Raw genomic sequence first — 24,078 nt, 5'->3', positions numbered from 1 at the left:
TTCGTTGGTTATTTCTTCCTGCGTCTATTCATTCGGGTGCAGCTATCGGGGCTACTGTTGGAGGACACCATCCTATCGCGCCAGACTACCATGAAACCACCATTAGACCGTTTCTGGAATTAATTCACGTTCCAATTTTTAACATGCCCCGGGATGAATACATGAATACCGATTGCGGAGATATTACATCTTTTATGTATTTTTTAAAAAATCCGCGCGGTCGGTATCACCGCCACAGAAGTCATAGAAGTTCGGGCACGCTTCCGTTTGGCGGCAGCACCGAGCGACGAAGCTATTCGGAAGTTCGCCGATAATTTCTATAGACGGTGAAACGACTATCGTAGTTTCACGGCCACTTCGTAAATGCATTGAATTATTTCACTGGAATTCTGGCAAGGGTAACGAGGCGAAAGGTTTTAATTGCAAGAAGTCGGAGCGGTGTTTCCGCGAGCTATCGAAGCGATCCCGCGACCTCGGCTTCTCGCGGCGCGACGGTGGCGCCACCCGGCGGCTACCGCGCGAACCCGGTAGCCAAAGGTATCGACCCGCAGACGGCGCGCGACACGCGAGAGGCGCGAGTCTCGGATCTCGGAGCTCGGCAGGAGTCGTTCTCGCGGTTCCTCGAAATCCGGATCGAACCCGGTCGCCATCTTGGGAGCACCTCCGGCGACGGCATCGGCGGCAGGTTGGGCGACAGGTTAAACGGAGCTCGGGCGGACTTTGGACGGAGTTTGGACGGAGTTGGAACGGAGTTGAAACAGAGTTGGAATAGAGTTGGAACAGAGTTTGGACAGAGTTTGGACAGAGTTTGGACGGTGCAGGAGTCGACGGTCGTCGGCGACTGCGAGTCTCGGGCCGCGGGGGCCCCGGGTGTCCTGGCGACTGGCCGCCGGGGCGGTGCGCGCGGGCTTGCGCGCGCGGGTGGACCGCGCGCCGCCCGACGCTGTCGCCGCCGGGCGAGAACCGCGACGCGGCGACCCGGGGCACAGTCGGGCCGCAGTCGGGCACTGTCGCGGTCGGCGGTCGCGGTCGCAGTCGCAGTCGCAGTGGCAGTGGCGCGCGCGCGGAACGGCTGAGCGTCGCGACGGCCGCGGAGCGTTGACCCGTCCGGACGGAGCCGCAGGAAAGCCAACTCGGCGCAGGGACTCGGACGCGAGAGGGAAGATGGCGCGGCCCGCGGAGGTGGAGCGTTGACCCAGTTCTCGCGTCGCAGCGCGCCCCAGCGCGACCGGCGCGGCCCCAGGTGCCCGGTCCGAGGCGACTCGGCCCCGTTTCCGTCCGGCAGCCGCGCTCGCGCAACCCGCCAGCATTCTGAAGAGATTCGACTTCAGGGGGGCCCTGGCAGGCTCCAGCGGGGCCGGCAAGATGGGCAACAACGCCGCCACCGCCAACAAGAAGGTCGACGCCGCAGAGAGCGTCAAGGAGTTTCTCGAACAGGCCAAGGAAGAGTTCGAGGAGAAATGGAAGAAAAACCCGACCAACACGGCCAGCCTGGAGGACTTCGAGAGGATCAAGACCTTGGGCACGGGCTCCTTTGGTCGGGTCATGATAGTCCAGCACAAGCCGACCAAGGAGTACTACGCCATGAAGATCCTGGACAAGCAGAAAGTGGTCAAGCTCAAGCAAGTCGAGCACACCCTCAATGAGAAGCGGATCCTCCAGGCGATCCAGTTCCCCTTCCTGGTTTCGTTGCGTTTTCACTTTAAGGACTATTCCAATCTCTACATGGTACTGGAATATGTGCCTGGCGGTGAGATGTTCAGTCACCTGAGGAAGGTCGGCCGGTTCTCCGAGCCCCACTCGCGCTTCTACGCGGCGCAGATCGTCCTGGCGTTCGAGTATCTACACTATCTCGACTTGATTTACAGGGACCTCAAGCCGGAGAATCTGCTGATCGATTCACAGGGCTACCTCAAGGTGACGGACTTTGGTTTCGCCAAGAAAGTCAAGGGTAGAACGTGGACCCTGTGCGGCACGCCGGAGTACTTGGCCCCCGAGATTATCCTGAGCAAGGGCTACAACAAAGCGGTCGATTGGTGGGCCCTCGGAGTGCTGGTGTACGAAATGGCAGCCGGTTATCCGCCCTTCTTTGCCGAACAGCCCATTCAGATCTACGAGAAGATCGTCGGAGGGAAGGTCCGCTTCCCCTCGCACTTTGGCTCGGAGCTGAAAGACCTGCTTCGCAACCTGCTCCAGGTGGACTTGACCAAGAGGTACGGCAATCTCAAGGCCGGAGTCAACGACATCAAGGGGCACAAGTGGTTCGCCAGCACCGACTGGATAGCCGTCTTCCAGAAGAGGATCGAGGCACCGTTTATCCCCGTTTGCAAGGGGCCCGGTGACACCAGTAACTTTGACGATTACGAGGAGGAACCGCTAAGAATCTCATCCACCGAGAAGTGCGCCAAAGAGTTCGCCGAGTTTTGAACGCACGGTCGAGTCGCGCACGACGTTCGACTTGACCTCGGTGAGCCGTCGCAGCGTCTCGAGGGGCAACGGCGCGCTTCGGCCGCCCTCACTCCGGGAGTCGCCGCGCCGCGACCCGGCCTGGCGAGCCTTCCAAGGGACGAGACGCGGGTCGACGCCGCGCGACCTAATTTGGTCGTCGTGTACAAAGGCTATTACTTTTTACTAGGAGAAACCTTTTTTTTAGTCGTCGCATCGACGATCGTTTCCTGGATCGACGTTCCCAGAAAGAGAAAGAAAGAGAGAGCGCGTGAAAGGAGGAGAGAATGCGAGTGAGAGTGAGAGAGAGAAAGAAAAAAAAAAGATATTTATCGGACGCACGCCAAGATCGGTTGCATCGACTACGGGTATCGACCTCGCGAACGCTGCTTTCGAAACCAGGGTGTACGCATCGTGCTGCCCCTCCGTTGCAGTGGTTTTCCAAGAGAGATCTGCCTTCGCTCATCGCGTACAAACGTTAAAAGAATTAAACTTAGCCGTTGAATTATCCTTTAGAAGCTCGTCGTCGCTGCTCTCCTAGAGTGATAATCGTTAATGCTCTTCTCGTAGTGTAAAAAATCAAAGAGGACAGTGAATGTCTACCGTGTCGTTACGAACTGCCCTTCGAGAGTAAACAACCGAAGAGGAATCGCAAGATACTTCTACGAGACCATGGTTTTACCAGTGCTTTACCAGTGGAATTCCAGTCCTAACGTACTCTACGGTCTGTTATCCGTTAACTCCGCTACGAATCCAAGTTTCTTCAAAGGTCGGATCTACGATTCGTCTCTAACCTTCGTCAAGTTCCTCTGGAAACGAAGAATGCTCCTGTACGATTTTTTGATGTCTGGAATATCTCGTGGTGTTCACTGGACATTGAACATCGACTCCGAGCAACCTCCCATAGGACGTACCGACTTACCAGGCAACGCCAGTGCTCGACCTAACCCTGAGTTTGTGATCTAAGTACGTGGATAGCTCGAGGTGGAACTCGTTGCTTGTTGTAGGAAGTAGTGTGGTGTTAACTAATTTTAGTACAGCCCCGTCGGCGCCGCACCGCGAGGAGGAGGTGTGCCAGGTCGATCGACATCGGGCAACTAGATGCCCGATGCCTACGACGAATGCCAAAATTTTGATATTGACCTCGCCGTCCTCCGATTCAATGCGGACACCTTAGCTTGGCGGTGCGACGTGAACAGCATGTATCGTGTAGTTGCAGTTTGCTTGATATAACCTAAAAATATGTCGAGAGCGACACAATAGGGCCTCCGAAGGTGACATGCCTGCTGCTTCGGAGGACCCTCTATATGTTCTTTCGTATACTCGGGACTGTTCGTGTCACTTTTTCACCGTTTTGTCAATAGTACCCTTGTAATACAGTAAATGCACCAACTCTAGTTCTCGGTGTAAGGCTCGTAAGGCCCAGTAACATGAGAGAGGCTTACCTCCGAGTCGAAACTCTTGGCACTCCTCTCGACGCGTTAGGACCGCTCCACGAATATCTTCATCCGATGATTATTTCTGGCATTTCCGTGGGCAGAGCGGTCAGGTACGGTGTTTTAAGAATACTGTACGCGGGAGCGTAAAACTCCCTCTTTCCTGTCTAGAATCGAGTCTCGGTCGGGAAGAGCGCTTCTCGGGTAAAATTAGGCCTCGCCTCGAGTTCGCGTTGGGCAATCGTAAGAGAATACCTCTTTCAGGGTAAATTCAGACCTCGGAACCTCTTGCGACCTGGTTGAGCCGCGGTTACTGAGAAGGATAAAAAGAAAAAGAAACGGATATTCATGGATAGCTAGACCTCGCAGATTCTCCTTGAGCCAGGATCTAACCGCCAAGGAAGAATAGCTTTTTCGGAGACTCGCTCACTTTTTCTAGACACCCGACAAGAAATAGGATTTAGGTCAGGCGTGGAAGGTTTTATTAATAGCGAAGGGACTCGATACGTGCGAGACTGGCGGAAAATGGGTATTTATCCGAGATTGCTCCAACGTGGGCCACGGAAAATGCCGCGGGCATGTAAAGGGCTCGACGTCCGATGGGGTCTTCGCCGTAGCTCGTGCTTGGAAAACTTTCAGACACGAGTCCTTTGTCAGCTCTCGCTTATCCTCCAGTAGAGAGTGGAACGGGGGTAGTTAAATGGTATTTGACATTAAAATTGAACTTACTTATCTCCAGTGAGTGCAAACACACGGTCATTAATTTCAATTGCGAGAGAGTCCCAGAGACGCTGCTCATGGGCACGAGGAAAGAGCCAAGTCACGTCGGACGTTGCGCGAGTCCTGGCCGATTCGATTTGAGAAACTTTGCGATAACAATACCGCGGGCAATCGATCAATGTATAAACCGATATACTTCCCGTGGCCCTGGTCCGCCGATTGGCGAGTAATCGGTGCAAAGCCTCCCCTGAAACGGAAAACCCTTCGGCATCCGTTTCCCCCCAAAAAACGAAATAACGAGTCGCGAGTTCCGAGACACTAATACCATTGCCCTTTATATTCCGTCAAAGGATTATTTCCAATGGCCTCACCTCGGCGTCGAATAATTCAATATCCCTGGGAGGGATCAAGCCGGGTGCCAGAATTCTAGAAAGAAAAAATAATGACGCTAACGTTTCATTCTGGATTTTTCTCTCTATAATTATTCCGAAAGTGAGGAGATAATTTTCATCTTTAAGGCGAACGTTTTTGCGCGAATCTCGAGTCGAGGGATGATTTTAGGGAATTTTTGGGTAACGCTCGAAATGTCGTTATTGTTTTAATTTCCATGCATCTCGCGTACGCGAGATAGCGCGCGTTATCGCGGGAGCCTCGATATCGCGAAAACGATGCCGGTCGATAAGGCACGACCGATAACCGCGACCTTGAAATCCCGATTACTCGAGCGGACGATCGAGCCGAAAGCCGACCTCCTTTCGAATTTCTTTCCGCACTTTGCTCCGCGTTTTCATCCCTCTATCACCGGCAGCGTTAAGAATTCCCGGGGAGTCGCGGCATAAACGGCGATAACAGAGGGCACGATAAGCCACGAGTCCGACAAGGACTGTGGGGCAAATTTTTGGAAGTACCCTCCAAACCGGGAATACCTTGATTGGGGCTTCATGAAATTTCTCGTTATCACCTAAACTCACTTTGTCATAGTTGGAGGTTCATAGTATACCGAATGGACGAAGAGGTGACGCGAAACGATTTAAAGAGATTTTTCTTGCCGAACGCGGAAGAGTACGACGGATAACGCAAATTTTTGGAAGTACCCTCCAAACCGGGAATACCTTGATTGGGGCTTCATGAAATTTCTCGTTATCATCTAAACTCACTTTGTCATAGTTGGTGGTTGATAGTATACCAAATGGACGAAGACGTGATGCGAAACGGTTTAAAGAGATTTTCTCTTGCCGAACGCGGAAGAGCACGACGGATAACGCAAATTTTTGGAAGTACCCTCCAAACCGGGAATACCTTGATTGGGGCTTCATGAAATTTCTCGTTATCACCTAAACTCACTTTGTCATAATTAGTGGTTGATAGTGTACCAAATGGACGAAGAGGTGACGCGAAACGGTTTAAAGAGATTTTTCTTGCCGAACGCGGAAGAGCACGACGGATAACGCTGACACGAGGCGTTGGTATCGACCGATCGCCTTCGTCGTTAAGATACGGAAGACGAAGTGCATATTGGAAGTGCATATTCATTACCGCGCGTCCTCGTCGGGAACCTCTTTGAACGTTTCTAAAAGTCCTTGCGGCCGTCTCGAATCCGGAGGCCGAGACTTTTGCTCTCGCCATTCCGCCAGGCACGAATAGTCGAATTAATTGCGAAAAGGAACGGCTCCATAATCGAACCTTGGTTAGGCTCGAACGAATCGATCGTCGCCGGATCACGTCGCGCCGCGTTCGCCGGAATATCTATCGGTTCTTGTCGAAGTATCGAGGTCGTTCGAGCCTAATACGAATGGAAGGTCCTAACAGTGGCGATTTTCGAATCGTTGCCTACCCGACCACCATTGCGATAAAATCGAATATAATATCGAGATTCCATAACCTCGCGGACCAGTATATAAATTATAAAAAATTACTTTCCGCAACGAACCGACTACTTGCCAATCGTCAACGTATTCTCCGTCACCCTTGGTCACCTTTCCTGGTGCAATTGTCTCCGAAGCTAAAATTCGTTGCGAAAAAAAATTCCCAAATGTGTATTTTTGAGAACTACCTCAAAGGGTTCTATGGAGAAGAGACCTAAAAATACCCTCGATACCGCGTACGCGTCCTTTATCTAATCAAAATCTAATAATTCCACTCGAGATATCATCGCTCCGGCCTCAAAATGCGCATTCATTCATGCCTGGATTAGCCTCTGATAAGCCTGTAAACAAATCTTATAGACACTTATAGACACTAGCGGACGCGCTAATTTTACCCACCGACTATAGGAGTCTCGCCTGGTACTTTCCTTGGGAATCCTTCATTCGCGGTGTAAGAATATCCTAAGTATTTTATTTTATTGTTCTTTTTTTTTTCCTTTCCTATTTTCAACGCATAAACCTTCCCTCCGGGCGCGGACTATCGTCCACGTTATCGCTGCGGATTATTCTTCGACACGACAAATGGCTTAACCTGCACTCCGTTACGCAATAATCTCCCTTTAAGCTCGTTTCCCATCGATCGGTCAAACTCGGAGTTACAGGAGCGGCCTTTCGTTCGAGTTTCGCTTTGATCAGCCGACGTGTATCACCTGGGGGGTCACTAGAAAAATTCGAAATCCGAGTCCTCGACGCATCTCCGGTTTTCGTTCGCGCCCTCGAGTCGAGGTCGATCGCTCGTCGACCGGTCGTCAGGGTCGAATTCGGGTTTCGTCCGAGGAGCCTTTCGAAAGCCTACCACGTAGGTTGGCTAATCGCGGAATTTCGTCCCCCGCGACCGTGACCCTAAAATCTGGAAATCAGCCGAGGCCGAGGCCGATTCCTCGAGGCGTACCAAAGAGTTTCACGATCTCGAGGAGCCAGCTGCGCCGGTCTCGGGAGATACCCTGACTCGGTGGGTCCTTCCGACGAATCGCCAGGCGGGCTGCCGAGTAATTGGATCGAGTACTTTCGAAATTGAGAGTGGCGGCCCGGTCGACGTCGCCGGTGGTCGTTGCGCAACGCTCGTCGCGCGATACTCGGACGAGGGTAGACTTGGTGTTTTTAGACGGGCACGTTTACGTATCTTTTGGACGTGCACATTTGCGTATATCGGACGTACACGCGCGCATGTTTTGGATGGGCACATTTGGGTATTTTGAACGTAGAAATGTCCGTTCGGGACGTAAATGCCCCCGCGTCTAGGAAGTACCCCGGAATTGCGGCGGGAGATACCATGCGAGAGGATTTTGATACCATTCGATATGATTTGATACCCCGTAAGTGCCCTCGATTCGATATTTCCATGGGGAATTTCGAGACTCCCCGCGACGGAGGAAACGCGGCTCATCCGGTTAGTCGCGACTCGAGATATTAGAGGGCCGACCTAGAACCGCGTCAGGAGGTGCACCGAAGCCTCGGCAACGCCGAAGGACTGGGTCTCTCCCGTTGCCGATAATGGATTACGTAATCAGCGCTTCCGGGTTTAATTGATCGAGAGAGACGGATGGCGAGGCGGGGTTAAGGGCGCCGGGAAGGGATAAAATCGTTAACGCGAAACGCGCCGTTTGCCGACCGACTCGACTCGGGATTGTCCCTCGAGGACCGTTGCGGTCCGAAACCGCGACTCGCGTGCGTTGTCCCGCTTTTATTAGAGAAATTGAAACGCCGAGCGGCCATTCTGAAATTCGATTAACGACAGTCCCTGCCTGGACGCGGCCTAGACGCGGAAGTTGCCTGCAATCTAGGGGGTGGCGAGGAAAGCCCTTTTTAACAATGGCCAGGGTCTTTCTTTTAATATTTTTTAAATCACCATTTGGAACCTTTGCGGGAGTCAAAGATTAATGATTAAGAATATTAATCACCGCGAACCGAAGTGGCGCGTCCACCAGGGGGTCCGGACGTCGACGTCAGTTCATGAGCTGGCGAGGAGAACATTTTCTAAGAATGGCCAGGGCCTTCCCTGAAATGTTTTTAAATAATCATTTGGGACCTGTTAATGTTTTATATCCTCAATTTCCACCGATGAATGTAGCGGCGCTTTTTCGCCGCGGTTTCCGATACGGAGCTATCCGACCACCCGATATGGTTGCATATAAACGTGCACCTCTCCCCCGTGCTTAATACCTTTATATGGAATTGATCTCCGAAAAGGCGTCGACCATTTTAATCTAATCCTCGCCGATGACCCCTCCCTGCTGGAGGGAGAACGCCACTCGTTGCTTTTCCCATTTTATCCTCGATACCATCGATTGCTTTTCACGGAGTCGATTATGGATTCCTTCTCGAGCGAGAAATTTGCCTTCCTATTGAGGACTCGATTAACGTTATTTGCAGGAGGCACCGATTCACCGAGTAGTCCTCACTCTACATTTATCCTCGAAAACCGAGATCTGAGCCCCTTAATGTAATATCGTTATTGTATATTTTTTTTTTTTTTAGGAATTTTTATCGACTTTTGCCATAGGGTCTTTCACTTTCCTAGTCAAGGGTAGGCGATGTTCCTCCTCGGATCGAGTAGGCAAAAATTCCAGATGGATTTGAGAAATGGAAGTGGAGGTTCGATTAATCCATCCAAGCGTGGAAAATCGAGGAGGAGAATTTAATTGAATTCCGGAAATGATCCGCGAGCGTTGCGCGCGATAATCTACGTACACGTACCGCCGGTACCGACGTTGACGTAACGTCGATATCGCGCAAGGCGAGGGGCGCGGATCGATTATCGAATTTCCGTCGATCTCTTGGGCTTCCTTGGCAAGGAACGCCGGAACTGCGAAACCTCGTACGTGTGCGGGCACCCCTGCGAGACGCCGGATTTAGAACTCTCGACGTAAGGGCGAAATTCCCGAGCCCGGGCAGGCGATATTGGACCGAACCGCGGACAGGGACGGTCCCTCCTCACCGCGATTGGACCATCGCACGGATTACGGATCGCTACGATTTATCGAGTCCATCTTTGGTCACGCTCGTCGCGACTATTCGAACGATCGTTGTATTTTTTAAAAAATTTTTTTTTATCTCCCGAGATCAAGGATCGTTCCGAGGGAACTTTTTAATCCGAGCGCGTACGCTCGTCGGAAACGGCGAATCTCTCGGAGCGGGGCTTCGGGTGTCTCCTCGCGTCCGAGAATAGTCCCGATGCACGCACGCGTGCACGTAATCGCATCTCGAGGACCATCTGTCCGACACTCGGCCGTAAGTGGAGGACGTCAAACGTCACGGCGCGTGACGCGCACTCGGAGACGACGGCTTCCACTCGGTACCGACCGGGTCGGAAAATTCCGCCGAAAAGTCCACTGCTTGGGGTGATAGTAAAAAATGTGATTTTTAATTAAAACATTACTATGTTCTATCGGGGTCTCGAGAGACATCCGTAAATCAGCTAGAAAAAAAGAAATATATATATAAGCGTCTCTCGACAGGATAATCAGTCGCTGCAGAACCGTGAAAAGGAGAGGTACAATGTCCATGGGAGTGCCTCTATCCGTGGAACTGGGGTTTTTTAAAAATATCGAAAGGACCCAGTTTTCTGCCCCAGAGGGCGAGGAGTCCCGGTGGAAATTCCTTCCGGTGGTACGGACGCGAAACGTGGCCCCGTCGAGAGTTCCCCCGTTTCGTTCGGATCGATCGTAGCAGTGCGGCTCTCGTTTCGAATCCACTTGTTCCCTCGTCGCGTTGGCCGTTTCCTAAGGCGCTCGGTTCGGGTACTTTCCGCCTTGGCGGACTAATTGGCTCCCGGCCTATCGTAAATCGAGAACTCGTAATGCCGGCCGCGGCAGGATTTCAAATTAAGTATTTCGGGGAGGGGAAAAAGAAATTCCTGAAATTAAAATTACTGCCGTGAAAATTTGGACCGCCGGTGGATGGAGAGGAGAAGGCATTCGCGCCCGTCGTTGGAGTCGGGCGTTAATTCTAGCACCGTGGGCGACGATCGGAAAGACGCGATTCGCCTAACCGGGTTTCTCGAAGTCCATTAAACCTTGGTTATTAACGGGTCCGAATGCGCCATTGTTCCCTCGGTATTAATATTAATGCTCTCGTGGAGCTCCGAGATTCGCGGATCGATCCCGCGAAACGGAGGTGCCATTAGGCAGCGCCCCGACGTACTATTTCTAGAGCGAAGTTCGCACGATCGATCCTTCCTTCCGCCGCTTCCTCGGGCCCGAAGTGCGCGTTCGACATCTGCCGGTTCGCACGCTTCGAAATTGAAGAGCCTACGCCGGAACAGCCGCGAGTCCCTCCGCGCGGTAAGGGCCATATTCCCGCGACCGGTCGCGGGAACTTCACCCTTATCGACGGTCGGGGAGCGATCGCTGCTCGATTTACGACAGCCTCGCCCCGACTTTCCCCTAATTATCCGAACCTCCGGAATTAATTCGCGCGCCTAACGAGATCGCGAGTGGAACGGTAAAACTTGGTTAATGGAAAGTCACTTTTACGGTCGAAAGTTTCATTCTCTCGAAGAGTCGGCAAATAGAGGTCCCGGGTAAGAGGGAAGCTTTTAATTCTCTAACTGGAGTTTAATCCGACGATATTATGCCCCTGGACGAGTTATACGCAAAGTGGGGACCAAGTTCCGCGATCTCGCGATTACGGTGCAATTATTTGTCGCGATTTATAATTCCGTCTGGCCTCTCGTTAACGGTACACCGGGGAAGGTAGGAAAAAAAAAAAGAGCGAGGCAGAAAAGAATCTCGAACGACGCACGCGAGGGATTCCAGAAAATTGGGAATCGATTTGCTTAATTCCTGCGACAAGTCCCTCGTAACCAGGCTAAAAGGGGGACAAGTACGCTCGCGCATGTATACGATCCCGTGAAAGTACTAAAAGTCCGAATTATTTTTACGGCCCGTTTCTCACCGTGCACTCACGCCGAGGTTTAAGGTACACCGTAAAAAAAAAAAAAGAGAAAGAAAAAAAAACTCGGCGCAGTAAACTCGACGTTGCGGGCATATTTACATGCACCGGGTGGTGTTAATTACGACGACTTAATAACACTCGGGGCAAACACGGATTTGCGGGCTCTCTTGCCGTAATCTCGAACTATCTCGCTGATGTGTCGTTTTATCGGGTGATACGCGAATCTCTTTAAAAAAAATTATTTTACTATTACCGCATTTAAGGAGAAAGTACCTGTACGGTTGCGATGGATACGCCATATCGCCTAGGAGAGATTTATCTCTTCTTCGTCCCGCGTTGAGGGCAATCTCGACGTTTTCGACGCGACTTTTATAAAATAGAGGAAATTTCAAAATGGCGTCGATTTCATGATTTCGCAGCTACAGCTCGGCGCACCGGGCTTCGGCAAAGCCGTCTTCACTCGGCTCGAAACTCGCGGTTGAATGGAAACGGATCCGGGTGGAGTGTCGTTATTTCGAGCCGTGTTTGGTCAATGTGACGGGGCTATAAAGGAGTGAAAGCAGAGAAATTTCCGCGGCGTTGCTCGCGATTCGCATCGCCGAGCCGCCATTGTCGCGGCCTCTAATCGATGCACGATGCCGCCTCTTGTTACGATTCGCTTACAATTGCGGAAAAAAAAAAAAGAAAAGAAAAGGAAACCGACCGAATGGCATAAACACCCTCCGGCTGGCTCTTTTTTCGTCTTCACCCCCGAGAGTCGGTACCTTCCTCGCATTTTCCCCGATTTTCCTAATTCCACCAATTGTCATCCTGGAATCGCCCATACAATTCATAAATATCGGAGGAGTTAATTTTCCGGAATTTTCCCGAGGCTGAGGAGGACTCGGAGAATCTGCGGGGATATCACCGGATATCGATTAATTATGGTCTCGCGTGATTAATCGATATGAAGGAATAAATTCGGTCCTTCCGGGCGGTGGAAACGACGTTTTATATGGTAGACCCCGTTTCTTCTTTTTTTTTTTGTTTTTTCCCCTTGGTAGTTAAAATCGTGATATATATGTTTATGAAAATTTGGACGCGTTTTTAACTCGCGGCCATTGGAAAGCGAGCGGATTCATTCGACTCGATTTGAGAGTCTCGTATGAAGAGCGCGCGATATGTGATCGGGTCGTGTTCCGGTTTACACCGACATAGACGCGACGCACGTCGTAGGTGTTTATACGGATCCTCTGTACACGATGGGTCTATGTATTTATACGGAATACCCGCAATCGAACGTATGTACGTAGTGCCCGATGCGAGTCGGTACAAAGTGCCGGGGCATCGAGGGCACGGTGTAAACTAGTCTTGTAGATTGTACCTCGTTACTCGCCCTATAAGCTATTGTATCTCCCGGAGATACAAATATAAATAGACATATATCCGGTGCATGTACGTGTACATACGTCTATTAGTCGTTTGTATCCCTCCCGAAGGGTATCTGACTTAGAACGAATTATGATTTGTCGACTCACCAATCTCGTTACTCTTTTCCTTTCTTTTTTTTTGTAAATATTAATTTAAATAAATCCTGTTATCGACATTGTATTATTTACTCTACCGTCTCCCCTTATTTCGTTCTCGCCCTACCCTGACCACCATCCTTGTTATTTTTCAGTTTGCAGCAGAGTTTCTGGATTTTCTCCTCGGGCTCCGGAATTAAGCGCAAAGTGGACACGTTACGAAGATGACGGATCGCGTTGAGGGTACTGCAATAATTATTAGGATGCACACCTTTCACGGCTTGGAATTGAAATCTCATGGTTACGCCGGGTGGAGGGTCGAATTATGGGAATATAAAGCCTTTGAGGGAAAACATTGCGAAATACTTTACACCGCTCTCGCCGTACCGGTTATGAATTATTAATGCCACTAAATCTGGGGTATTAAAGGATGCAATTTGGCCGGGCTGCGGGATCGGTTTTTTACTTTAGACTGCATCGCTCATTCCCTTTGATGCTTTACGCTCAAGTTCCATAATCCGCTACAACGTTTCTCCTGTACTCGACGTGAAAATCCCGAGGTGGGCACTTTCAGCTCCCGGTTTATATCGCGAGTACGCGTGCATGGAAGGTACAACTCGGTGCACCTCCGTACAATTTCGTGCGTATCAAGGATCAATGGAATTCAATTACCGGAAAGGTCGGGTTGCTCGATCGAACGGTCGAGCGTGCGGTAACCACCGGTGCTATTTTTTTTTTCTATTTTTTTTTTCAGCGCTCCGCACCTACTAAAATCGGAATTAAACATAGAAAAAGGACTCAACCCTTTCGCTACGATATATTTTAATACATGCCACGCGTGATAGGAAGTAGACCTACAATCGCGATCTTCACCGTGGATTCGATTAGAGGGAGTTTGTGTTTTTTTTTTTTTGCAGAATTTTTTAGAGGCCTTCAACGACCAGAATAACGCGAGGACGGATCGAAGTTGACTCCATTCGTGCATCTAATGCTTCGATTCATTTACGGCCGAATGTCGCGTGGAGGAAATAAAGCCAACCTGATTTTTGCGGCTTATTTCGATCCCCCTGCAGCGCGCTCTCGTTATCGCGAGTTTATCGACTGAAGTATTATAAGCACCCTCTCCGATGTACCGTATGCAGAGTACATAGGTGCCGGGAAAATTGCACGGTAATTACTGCGAAACGAATCCGAGAATAGTCGTCGCCAAGGGAAAGACTTTCGTGGCATTCGTCATGGTATATCGATCCTGAGTAATTCTTTTTCCCAAGTAGGGCCTAATTAAGTAACTACACTTCTTGCGAATTCCTATTACATGACCGGAATTTGTGGACCGTTTGTATGACCACTCACGACATGGTGCGTGCGAGTATGAAACTTCGACCGATAATTAAGCAGTAACCTCAACGGTCGATATTGCAAAAAAAAAAAATTAACTCCACTTCCTTCAATTAAATATCGAATTTCGGGTTTATAAGTAACCTCAACGGTCGATACTGCAAAAAAAATTAACTCCACTTCCTTCAATGAAATATCGAATTTCGGGTTTATAAGTAACCTCAACGGTCGATACTGCAAAAAAAAATTAACTCCACTTCCTTCAATGAAATATCGAATTTCGGATTTATAATTGCAATCGACGGTTTTCCTGGACGCAGGATACGAGTCTCACGACTCGATGCGTAGATGAAACCTTGATCTCGCAGACACGGGAGATCCTCTACGACTCAAAAGGGATCGGAGCAAGCGTCGACAAAGGTATCGCAAGTCCCGGACTCGAGATGAAATCTCGCAAGTAAAAGGAATCTTTGATAGAGTAATCTTCTCTGCAGAGAGGGGTTCGTATGCATCGGAAGAATCTATTTCCGGGACCGGCGTCTCGGAGTCTCTCGCTGCGACGATTTCTACGATTTCCAGGATTTCACCTCGAGGACTCGGTCGTTAGATTTTCATCGGACAATGCTGCGGGAAAATCGATGCGAGGGAAAGTTCGATGTATCCACGTGTAAGCGCATCCAAGAATAGGGGCAAAATTATACCCGGACGTCGCCTCGTTTCCTCCTTGATTTGCATACATCCCTCGTGGGCTCCGCGATTACGGTTCCCTATTAGATCGTTATTACAACCACCTCCTCGTCGCCCGAGGCTCCGTCACCGTTATTTCCGTTCAATAGTCCTTTGCGACAGAAGCTCCGTGAGAACCGTAGACGAAATTCGCTACGTCGAGTACCTCTAATCCTGACTTCTGACGATCCCGAAAACCCAATACCGAGGAAAATAATGACCTAACTTAATTCCTTAATTAAAAAGGAACGTCGATTTAATAACCATTTTATAATGATTTTATAACGAGGGCCTATCGCTCTCGATATTGAATCGTGTGATTTCGATCTCCGGTTAGATCTTTATCGAGATAAGGGGTTTTATCGGGCTTATGGGGACGAGATTATACGAATCGATCTCGAGAAAATGAGAATCTGGCCAGGGAGATCGAAGTTCAGATTCTCGACGTGTTTCCCCGGGATATTTCCGGCATTGAGAGGGGATCGAGAAGATCAAGGACCACGATCGAGATGGCCGTGGCCTTTCGTGAATTATAGGCTATCGTCGAGGAGCGAGCGACGAGGAAAAATATTCTTCTCCATTTTTTATTCCAACGGCTTCGACTTCGGTGGCCATTCCCCGGGAAGAAAAAGTTGTCCGGCCGCTTGGTACCCGTCGTTTCGTCTCCAACGAGAGTATTTACATCTCTCATCGTTACTTGCAATTCCATTCCTTCGACCGGGCCCCACGATCGGTGCAGGTTCCTCTCTCGGTCGAGATTCGGAGCCGACGACGGCGCCGGGGCCGACAAAGTGGAAATTGGTTTTTGCACTCTCGAGCGAAATCCTCGGGCTGGCACCGGGCCGATAATTTCATTCGGGACGTTTCCGCGCAGGAGCTACGGCGATCGTCCCCGTAATAGATTTTCTACCCCACAAAGAAGCCGGGGATGCGGCTCAAAGTGGGGAAGGGATCGGCGAAAGGCGGCGGGGATGGAAGTCGGAAGGTGTCCGCGAGTCTCGGTACTCGGTACTCGGCATTCCGCCCTCGGTACTAAATATACCCACCTATATACCCGTTCCTCCAATAAAGGTGGTCTTATTAAATTCTTAGCCGGCCGTTCGCGCGACAATTTCCTCGCCGACTTTGTCTAAGCTTCGACGACTCCCTCCGGCCTTTGGTACTTATTTCTTTTTTTTTTTCTCGGCTTTTTCTCTTCCTCTTTTTACGACCGACTATTTAGCGAGCCGATGTAAATAGGCGGCAGGAGGAACGAGGACGTTATTAATGCAACAGGTCGAGTGGTTATCCTTTGGCTCAGTTTAGTATCGATTTTTCATTTAGATGCGAATCCTTGGCGCTCGGATTAACCGTTCTAGTGGTCTTCCCCGTGCATTTCTGATTAAGCTGAAATAATTGACCCGCGCGAATTGATTTCCCCGATTAGCGAGGAAGTTGGAGCAATTAATCCGGGGAATTAAGGGGCCGCGGGTTTTTGAGATGCTTCCCACGAGTCTCCGGGAAAATCTCTTCGAGGGCGGTGTTCTTATTAAATTCCTCGCGAGCGACTTCTCGCTTTGGGTGATCGCGATTTTATCGTTTACTTTTTCTTATTCTCTTTGACCGGTCATTTTTCACCCCACGGGTAATCGACGACGTTCGAATCCGATTCCACGGTGACGGATGCTTCTTTGACGTGGCCGCGTCCTCGTATAATCGAGTCGCGTGTCTCGATTAAAAGTTTAAATTGAAATCGTTGACCGGCATGTTAAGGGTTTCGAGATACGCGGAAAGTGCTTCCCGTGGAGAAGACTTTTCCTCCGGCTCGAAACACGCTCCGAAAGTCGGGGCTTTATCAACGGCAAAGGGAGCTCTTGAAAGTGCCCGTAGTCAAGTCAGAGACGCCTCTAAAAGGGTTAAAAGGACTCCCTTTTGCCCGGTTATTTCTGATGCCCCGACAGCACTTTGTCGTCAAACGCTCACGTAAGGCTCGAACTTTGGCGGAATTACTGAATCGCGGAAACTAAACGAACCACGCCTTCGCTTTGTCCTCGCGACGGTGCACTTCGGGTCCCAGAAGTGCAGCCTTTTTCTACTTGGGATTTTAAACTTTCCTTACTTTCGAGCGCTCCTCGTGACTTGTACATCGATTATCCGACTCGTGGGGAACTCGAATTTAATAAAGAGCCCGCTCGGGTCATTACTTATCGAGCCATCGAAGACGACCGAGCTCTTTGCGGAATGGGTAATCGGTAATCGGCGGGTCCGATAGCACACGCTCGACTTTGCCTTTCTCTAAAATTACTCCCTTTGGATCGAACGATCGCGACCCCGAAGGCCGACTATTTCTGCACGTGAAATATATCAGGTCTTAAGAATATATCGGTTCTCGAATCTGCAAGATAAAATAATATCGACGATATATACGATTTATATACTCCCGTTGATATATTTAGGGACAGTGCCTCTCGATTGCACGAGGAGCCTAAGGTAGGTCCTGAAACTCGTGAAATTTCATTTTTCATATGAAATTTGGAAAAGGTCTATAGAGAAATATTTAAAGAATTCAAATGTTATGGGTGTCGGGATTTTCTTTATAGCTTCCACATTCACATTGTCAATTTTGAAACGATCCTGAGCTCGGGGAAAAGTTTCATAATCGAGACCTCTTCTCGTCACTTTCACATCACCGCTGGACCGCGAATATTCTTTATTAATTCGTTCCTGGCGAAATTCAGGAAATTTCATCGAGTCTCAAAATAATTGGGGGCGTACTTTACGTCGGTACATCGTCTGAGAAAATCTCCGAGAGTTCTGCGCAGACCCAAAGTGCGGCAATATTTTTTGGCACGAAGCGCGCACGTGCGCACCATCGACGGATCGATTCGAGGGCGGAACGGGCTTTGGCTTACTTCGCTTTCCCGATTTCCATTCTGCCTTCCCCCTTTACCGTGTGCTTCCGTCTTCGGTTCCTTCTTTTCGCGTTCCCCAGGAAGCAGATTCAAGAAGGACCGTTCGTTAATTCGCCCGGCTTCGCCCTTTGACCGAGCGAATTCCAATTTCCAGGGAATTCCCCGGGATAAATCCCAGGTTTAATAAAAGTCCCCCCGGTTTTTCGAAACGCGTAGAAGGAAAACAATTTACGTTCAACTGGGTAACAAAGTGCGCGCAGATTAAATAAACCCCGAGCCGTAATCGGTGCCTCACCTCGTACCGCGGCGTTAAAGTGGAAAAACGTCGGAGATTACCATTGCTTCCAATAAAACAGATATCTATACGGCCGTTCCATAAAAAGATACTGCCCTTTCTATTGCGGGCTTTATTCGAAAATATACTCGGCATTGAGCGAGCCGGAACGGCCATCGATTCCTGCGATTGGATTCGCAAGGACACCGAGTCGCCTCTCCTTTTTCTTGAAGGAAACGCTCGCCAGGACGAGTCTAGCCATATTTCGCTAATTCCTCCGATCTGGCGAATTTAGAAAATTTTTGAAAATTTGGAAAATTTGGAAAATTTGGAAAATTTGGAAAATTTGGAAAATTTCTAAATGGTCCTTAATATCGACTAAAGGCCGCTTTTTGCTTTCTGTTTCAGGGATCCTCGGCGGCGGACTCTCCGCGATGATCGCTCATCATTTCCCGGTCCTCTGTCTGACACGTCGAGGAAGAAGTATTCGATTTCGGGCTTTCGGAAACTTTTTTTCCCTCCGATATCCCTAGGGATCCGAGACATCCGACGTGTCGTCGCACTTGTCACCGTTTAATCCAGTATAGCACGTGGCATTAAGTGCTTCCGGAGATTTCACATTTGAAGGATCTTCTTCTCGCCTCTCCTCCTCGCTTCCTAGCGACGACAAAATAAAACAACGATTCGAGTACTCCTTCGAAATAGGCACTTTCGACGACGATCATTTTCGGGATGACTTTCTTATTCGTCCTATTTCCTGCGCGGAATGCTATTCTTGCTCGGCACTAAAAAATGGAAACCCGTGGCACGCGGAACGGGAGGAGGAAAAAGATGAATATTTTCCGACTATTTTTGGGAGAAAATCGATGCATGGAGAGAGAGAGAGAAAGGTAGAGAAGGAGGTCATTCTCATTTGACCGATGCAAATTCTCGCTCGAGGTCGATCAGATTTCCCGGCCGAATTTACCCGGCAATTGCGAGCGCATTATTGATCTGTAGCGGGCTACGTAAGTGCTAATGTATACATTACCGATTTACAGCAGGACCAATGGACACGGCTCAAAAGTGCCCGCAATTGTAGTCGACTTGTACGGAGCGGATAGAGCGGTTACTCCTAAGATTTATCTACCGGGGTATCTCCTCTCGGTCGGAAAAGAAAGGAAGGAATAACGAAACGGGAAACAAGGAATCTCTTCGAGCAGAGTTATGAGAGAATTCTCTCCGGAAGCGGAATGAAAATCTCGGATGGAAGTAATTCTTTTTTCCTCCCCTCTTTTAATAATAAACGACCGGGAGGTGAACCGAGGCGTAAGGCATTTTTAAGAATAACGAAGGAATTTCTCCCGCGAGATCGCTGGTCCAATTTCTCCTGCAGAAATATCTCCTACCCGTGCAGGTTGGACGCGTTAACGCAATTAACGTTTATTTCGTCCTAGGTTGACGTCGACGATCCTGCGGTTCTCTTTTCTCGTGGAAATTGGCCCTCCGATGTCTTTTGGCCGGCTCGAGAGTCATGGACTAAGATTTCTTTTCTTTCCTCGTCGAACGATGGGAGAGCGACTGCGGATGGATGGTATTTTTCGATTAAAATGGAGATGAGTATTTTAATTCCCGACCCCCGTGTCGTCCCCTTCGAGATCGAGAGGACAACCCTTTACCCTTTGTCAACTGTAATCTCGTAACCTCGTTACATCGTTCCGAAACGAATCATCGAAGTCCTTGTTAGCATCCGAACGACTTTCGCTTCGCATTGGGTGAAAGCATTGTCAAATTTCGCACGCGGTGACTAATTACTAATTACCGATATGTACTCCTTATCGGCGCTCGTTGCGTCGCGTCATGAGCGAAGTCAGGTCGTACTCGAGGTTTAGTAAGTACGGCCGGATTACGGTCTACTTCGAGTACACGTAAGGACTTTCTCGGCCCCGTGTACTCGGGAGGGAAGAAGTCATACCCGCCCCAAGTGAGGTTTCGATTCTCGTGAAATATGTCCCCGATGAGTTCTCGATAGTGGTTATCAATTTCCGTTGCACCGGGTCGAAGCCTCCCTCGGGGCCGAAATTTCCTCCTGGGCATTTCGTAATGTCAAGTAACGTTGGACGAATCTCTCGATACGAGCGGGAAGGGAGGCGAACGGTACGCCCGAAAGCAGCGTCCGGGAAATTACGTGTATAAATGAAATGCGTATGTATACATGTACACACTTAGCTGTTAATTTTGCGCTAGGAAGCCAAGGACGAGACCACGCGAAACCGGAACTAAAAGGATCAAGCTTTTCCGTAACATCGCGGTGTAACGTCGTAGGATGTCCACGTACACTGTAAGAAGAATATTAAGAAACAAACCCAAAAAAAAAATAATATGAGAAAGAGAAAATCCAAGAAACAATTAACAGATGTCGTGTAAAATTACTAAAGGTATCGATGGTAATCAACAGAACCTAGAATAACTTGGGTAATTTTACCTAGGATCGTGCAAAGTGTAATTAACCCTCTCGTTGTTGAAATCAAGATGGCGGGGCAACGCCGTAGGACGTAGCCCGAAGTAGTTTCCAATATCGCTGTAAGGATATTTTCCGGTGGCTCGATTTTTGCCCTCCTATTTTCCTCGGGAGAAAAAGGAGCCCTTGAATTTCCGAAAAGGCGGTCCGCGGTGAAGTTTCGAATCCGCCTCGAATTTTCGGCAAACTCGGGGAAAATGAAACCATCGGTGCGGGGAGTATATAGAATCGGAACGATTTAACGTAACCCTCGGTGAAAGGTGACGTCGCCTTTCTTTTAGCGAGAAATAAATTCAGTAAAATAGGAAATCCATCGCGATGCGAGTCATGTCGTAGTTTCCAATAGGGAATTTCCGTTGGCCGTCTTTTCTCTCGCGAGAAAAATGAAAACGTCGAGTTTCTCGGATCGCATCCTGCGGTGGAGTTTGGAAACTGACTTTGGCCGAGATTCGCTCTCGAATCGTCGGATCCTCGGCGCGACTCTTGGAAGCGAGAGAGAAACTCGTATGCTCGGCATGTGTGACAGAAAGAGAGGGACGGAGGGCTCCAAGTAGGACTGGAGAACGAGAGCGAGTACTCCTCTTGCCGAGTAGTACTCAAAGGGAAATCAAATCGTCGGTTCGAGTATTACGTAAGTGGTTGTAAAATCTCGCATATAATACACACGAATCTAATGTATGCATGTGACAGGGAGAAAGAGAAAGGGGAAAAAAGGATGAGACGAATCGTGCACGGAGAAGAATCAATCGGAAGGCTCGCACGCCCCGACGATTTCGATGATAACGGCGATAACGATGTCGCGACGATTTCGCAATTACTTTCTAGGAGAATTGAAAGTACCGAGACGCGGATAGCCGTTTCCACCTTGAACGATGCAGTTTCGAGGGGAACCTTCCGAGTGATCGTTCCACGGGCAATTGATAACGCCTTTTACGGGTGATATACTTTTTCCCGTATATGTAATACTGGTACATCGCCGACAGGAGGTACGCCAATGAGATCGGCTTCGGAAAGTAACGATACTTGGTATTACATATATACTTTTTCCGCGCATATCCTTCTGCCTCCTCCATCGTGCCGTTATATTAACGAATTGTAAACGAATCCCCCCAATTAAATAAAGGTACGGACCACTGATGCAGCAATACGTACGTAATATGTAACTCTTGTGCGCAATCGCTCACGCTTTAACGACGCATATGTATGTATATGTACATGTATAATCGTGTAAGCCGAGGACGCGAGGACCTTTGGTACGCCAGTTTTTCATGTTTCGATCTTTTTCTACGGCGGTACGGAAGAGCGTGTCGCTTCAAGGAAAGCAATCGTTTCGTCGTTACGTCAGGATCTAAATTACCTTTATTATCCGAATTTCGAGCGTCTCGAGTACAAGTACCGAGAACGCGAAACGATTCGGCTGGTCTCCCGATTTTCGCCAATTTATTTCCTTCGGCGAGGTAAATTTCATCCTGTCGGGACGATGACAGATTTTTTTTTTACTGGGCCGGAAACGACAGCTCACCGAAAGGTGTACCGTACCTGTACGGAGGGTGTACAGAGGGTGAACAAACGCAACGCGAGATGTGTACGAGCTTCATTGAAACGCTAGGCAGCGTATGATTTCATTCCGCGTTAATTTTCTGTAAAATCCGGATTTTGGTCACCCACGGAGTCAGTGTCGATTTAATTATTAATTTCGCGCGCAGTAATTAACGGGTGCCGATCAAACCGGACGTTGCGATTTCATTTCCGTTCCCGTCAGGCTCCAGCCTCGCCGAAAAGCGGAAACGGTGCCGATTTCAATTCTCCACCGGAAGGGAGGTCTCGAAACTCGGAGAGGAAAGTCCTAAAATTCGTTTCCTCCTCGCTGGGGGTCTCCGATTCTCGAAGTGCCTCTTCGGGTTCCTTTTAGAGGGAGAGGCACTTTTCTCATCCCGGAGGTCGCCGGGATGGGAGAAAGTCCGTACATCTTTTACGTCCGAACAAACGGTCCCCGATACACCTAGAACGGTAAATCGGGTCTCTAAGTGCAGCCTGGAAACCGCGGCAATTACGCGGCTTGCGGGTAAAACGCGTCCTCGTAAAGTGGGAAAGTGGAATTCCGATAGGCAACATTAATTGCGTCACAAACCGGAGCGGTCACATTTCCGAGGCACTCGTTCGATCCCGACGGGAAAAGAAATAAAATCCACCTTACGTCTCTGTACGCGAATCGTTATTAAATATCCAACACGCATCGCACAGCGGAAAAGAGTTCTCAACCCCTCGTAGAGCCAATAATTTCCTGCTAATAATTACCTCGTATCTAAACGTCGGGAAATTAAACATCGCCGCGCGAAGGATTTAATTAATCCTAGTTTCTTTGGACCTGGGGATTATTCCCTCGCCGAGAGAGAGAGAGACATCCAGGGCGGTAATCGTCGAAGGGGTTTTTCGCGAGTACTCTCATCTCGTCGAAGCCAGGACAAAAGTGCAAAACCGAGGAGGACGAAGTGGCTCTCTATCTCTAGGAGAATCATCGGGAAATTCATGGAAAATTCATCGGGGTCGCTGAAAGATTTATCGGGATCTCTCCGAGCTTCCCAGAGGACCTTTCCGACTTAATGTCGACTTCCTTTGAGGCTGCCCTTTTATTTCTTATATCTCGCTTGTTCGGATCGGGTAACTAAATCCGTTGGACCGGTCGGAGATCTCGGTGCAGTCGGGAGACATTTGAAAATTGGTATCGCAGGTGGAATTCACTCTAGACCCGATTTCCCGGGTTTCTCGTCTAGGAGGAATCGCTTCTTACGGGAATTGCGAGCGCAGCTTCCGTAGGGAGCATTTTTCTGTGGCTCGAACCGTGGGAAAATTCGCGGGGTAATGGGGTATTCGAAAAAATGGGATTACCGGAAAAGCAGGTTTCCCGTCCCGTTTTCCGGGCACGGGTCAGCTCGTGACACTCGATGCGACATCGTGCGTGCGACCGCGGAAAAGCGATCGACTTTGGGGGAGAATCGCGAGCCGGGGCGTCGTTCACATCGGCGCTGTAAATACGTTCGGATGTAGGTACACCTGTAAAACGACAAGATTCGGTGTCGAGCGTGCGATCCGAGGCTACCTGAATCGGTCGTACCTATAGAGATGTTTAGTCGCGTGACTAAGTTCGTCTGTGAATATAATCTTAATCGTACGAAGATGTGTCTTAGGCTATTTGTATTTAAACGTTTTATTATTTACGTATTACGTAGTACTTACAAGTGATTATACGATGCATATTCTAAATAAATTATTAAATAGTTATTACATGGCCTCCTCCGTCTTGTGGTTCTGGAATTGCCCCCCTTTCCGGCATCGCGCGAAAAAATTCTCGAATTCTCGAATGAAAGTCTGGATTTTCGGGGATAATCAGGGAAGGTGATAAAAAGAAAGGTCCTGGGAAC

General features: G+C 49.3%; 1 protein-coding gene across 2 annotated transcripts; it reads left to right on the top strand.

The window, feature by feature from the left end:
- Positions 1 to 1,023: 1,023 nt before the first annotated feature.
- On the top strand, positions 1,024 to 23,947 carry LOC105699740 (cAMP-dependent protein kinase catalytic subunit). Of its 2 annotated transcripts, XM_012424983.2 has the most exons (3): positions 1,024 to 3,411; positions 13,083 to 13,170; positions 18,565 to 23,947. In XM_012424983.2, the coding sequence occupies exon 1, from the start codon at positions 1,366 to 1,368 to the stop codon at positions 2,425 to 2,427; it is 1,062 nt and encodes a 353-aa protein (XP_012280406.1). In that variant the 5' UTR covers positions 1,024 to 1,365; the 3' UTR covers positions 2,428 to 3,411; positions 13,083 to 13,170; positions 18,565 to 23,947. The 2 variants fall into 2 exon arrangements, with proteins under 2 accessions (XP_012280406.1, XP_012280405.1); XM_012424982.2 differs by lacking the exon at positions 13,083 to 13,170.
- The last annotated feature ends 131 nt before the right edge of the window (positions 23,948 to 24,078 follow it).

The sequence above is a fragment of the Orussus abietinus genome, unplaced genomic scaffold (genome assembly GCF_000612105.2).
Source record: "Orussus abietinus isolate OABI.00-Male unplaced genomic scaffold, Oabi_2.0 scaffold10, whole genome shotgun sequence".
NCBI lineage: Eukaryota > Metazoa > Arthropoda > Insecta > Hymenoptera > Orussidae > Orussus > Orussus abietinus.
Note: the sequence above shows the minus strand (reverse complement) of the source record. Positions and strands in the feature narration are given on the sequence as shown.

What these genes read in the sequence shown, in the direction of transcription:
- LOC105699740 (XM_012424982.2), top strand. Translation starts at nt 1,366, where the DNA reads ATGGGCAACAACGCCGCCACCGCCAACAAGAAGGTCGACGCCGCAGAG.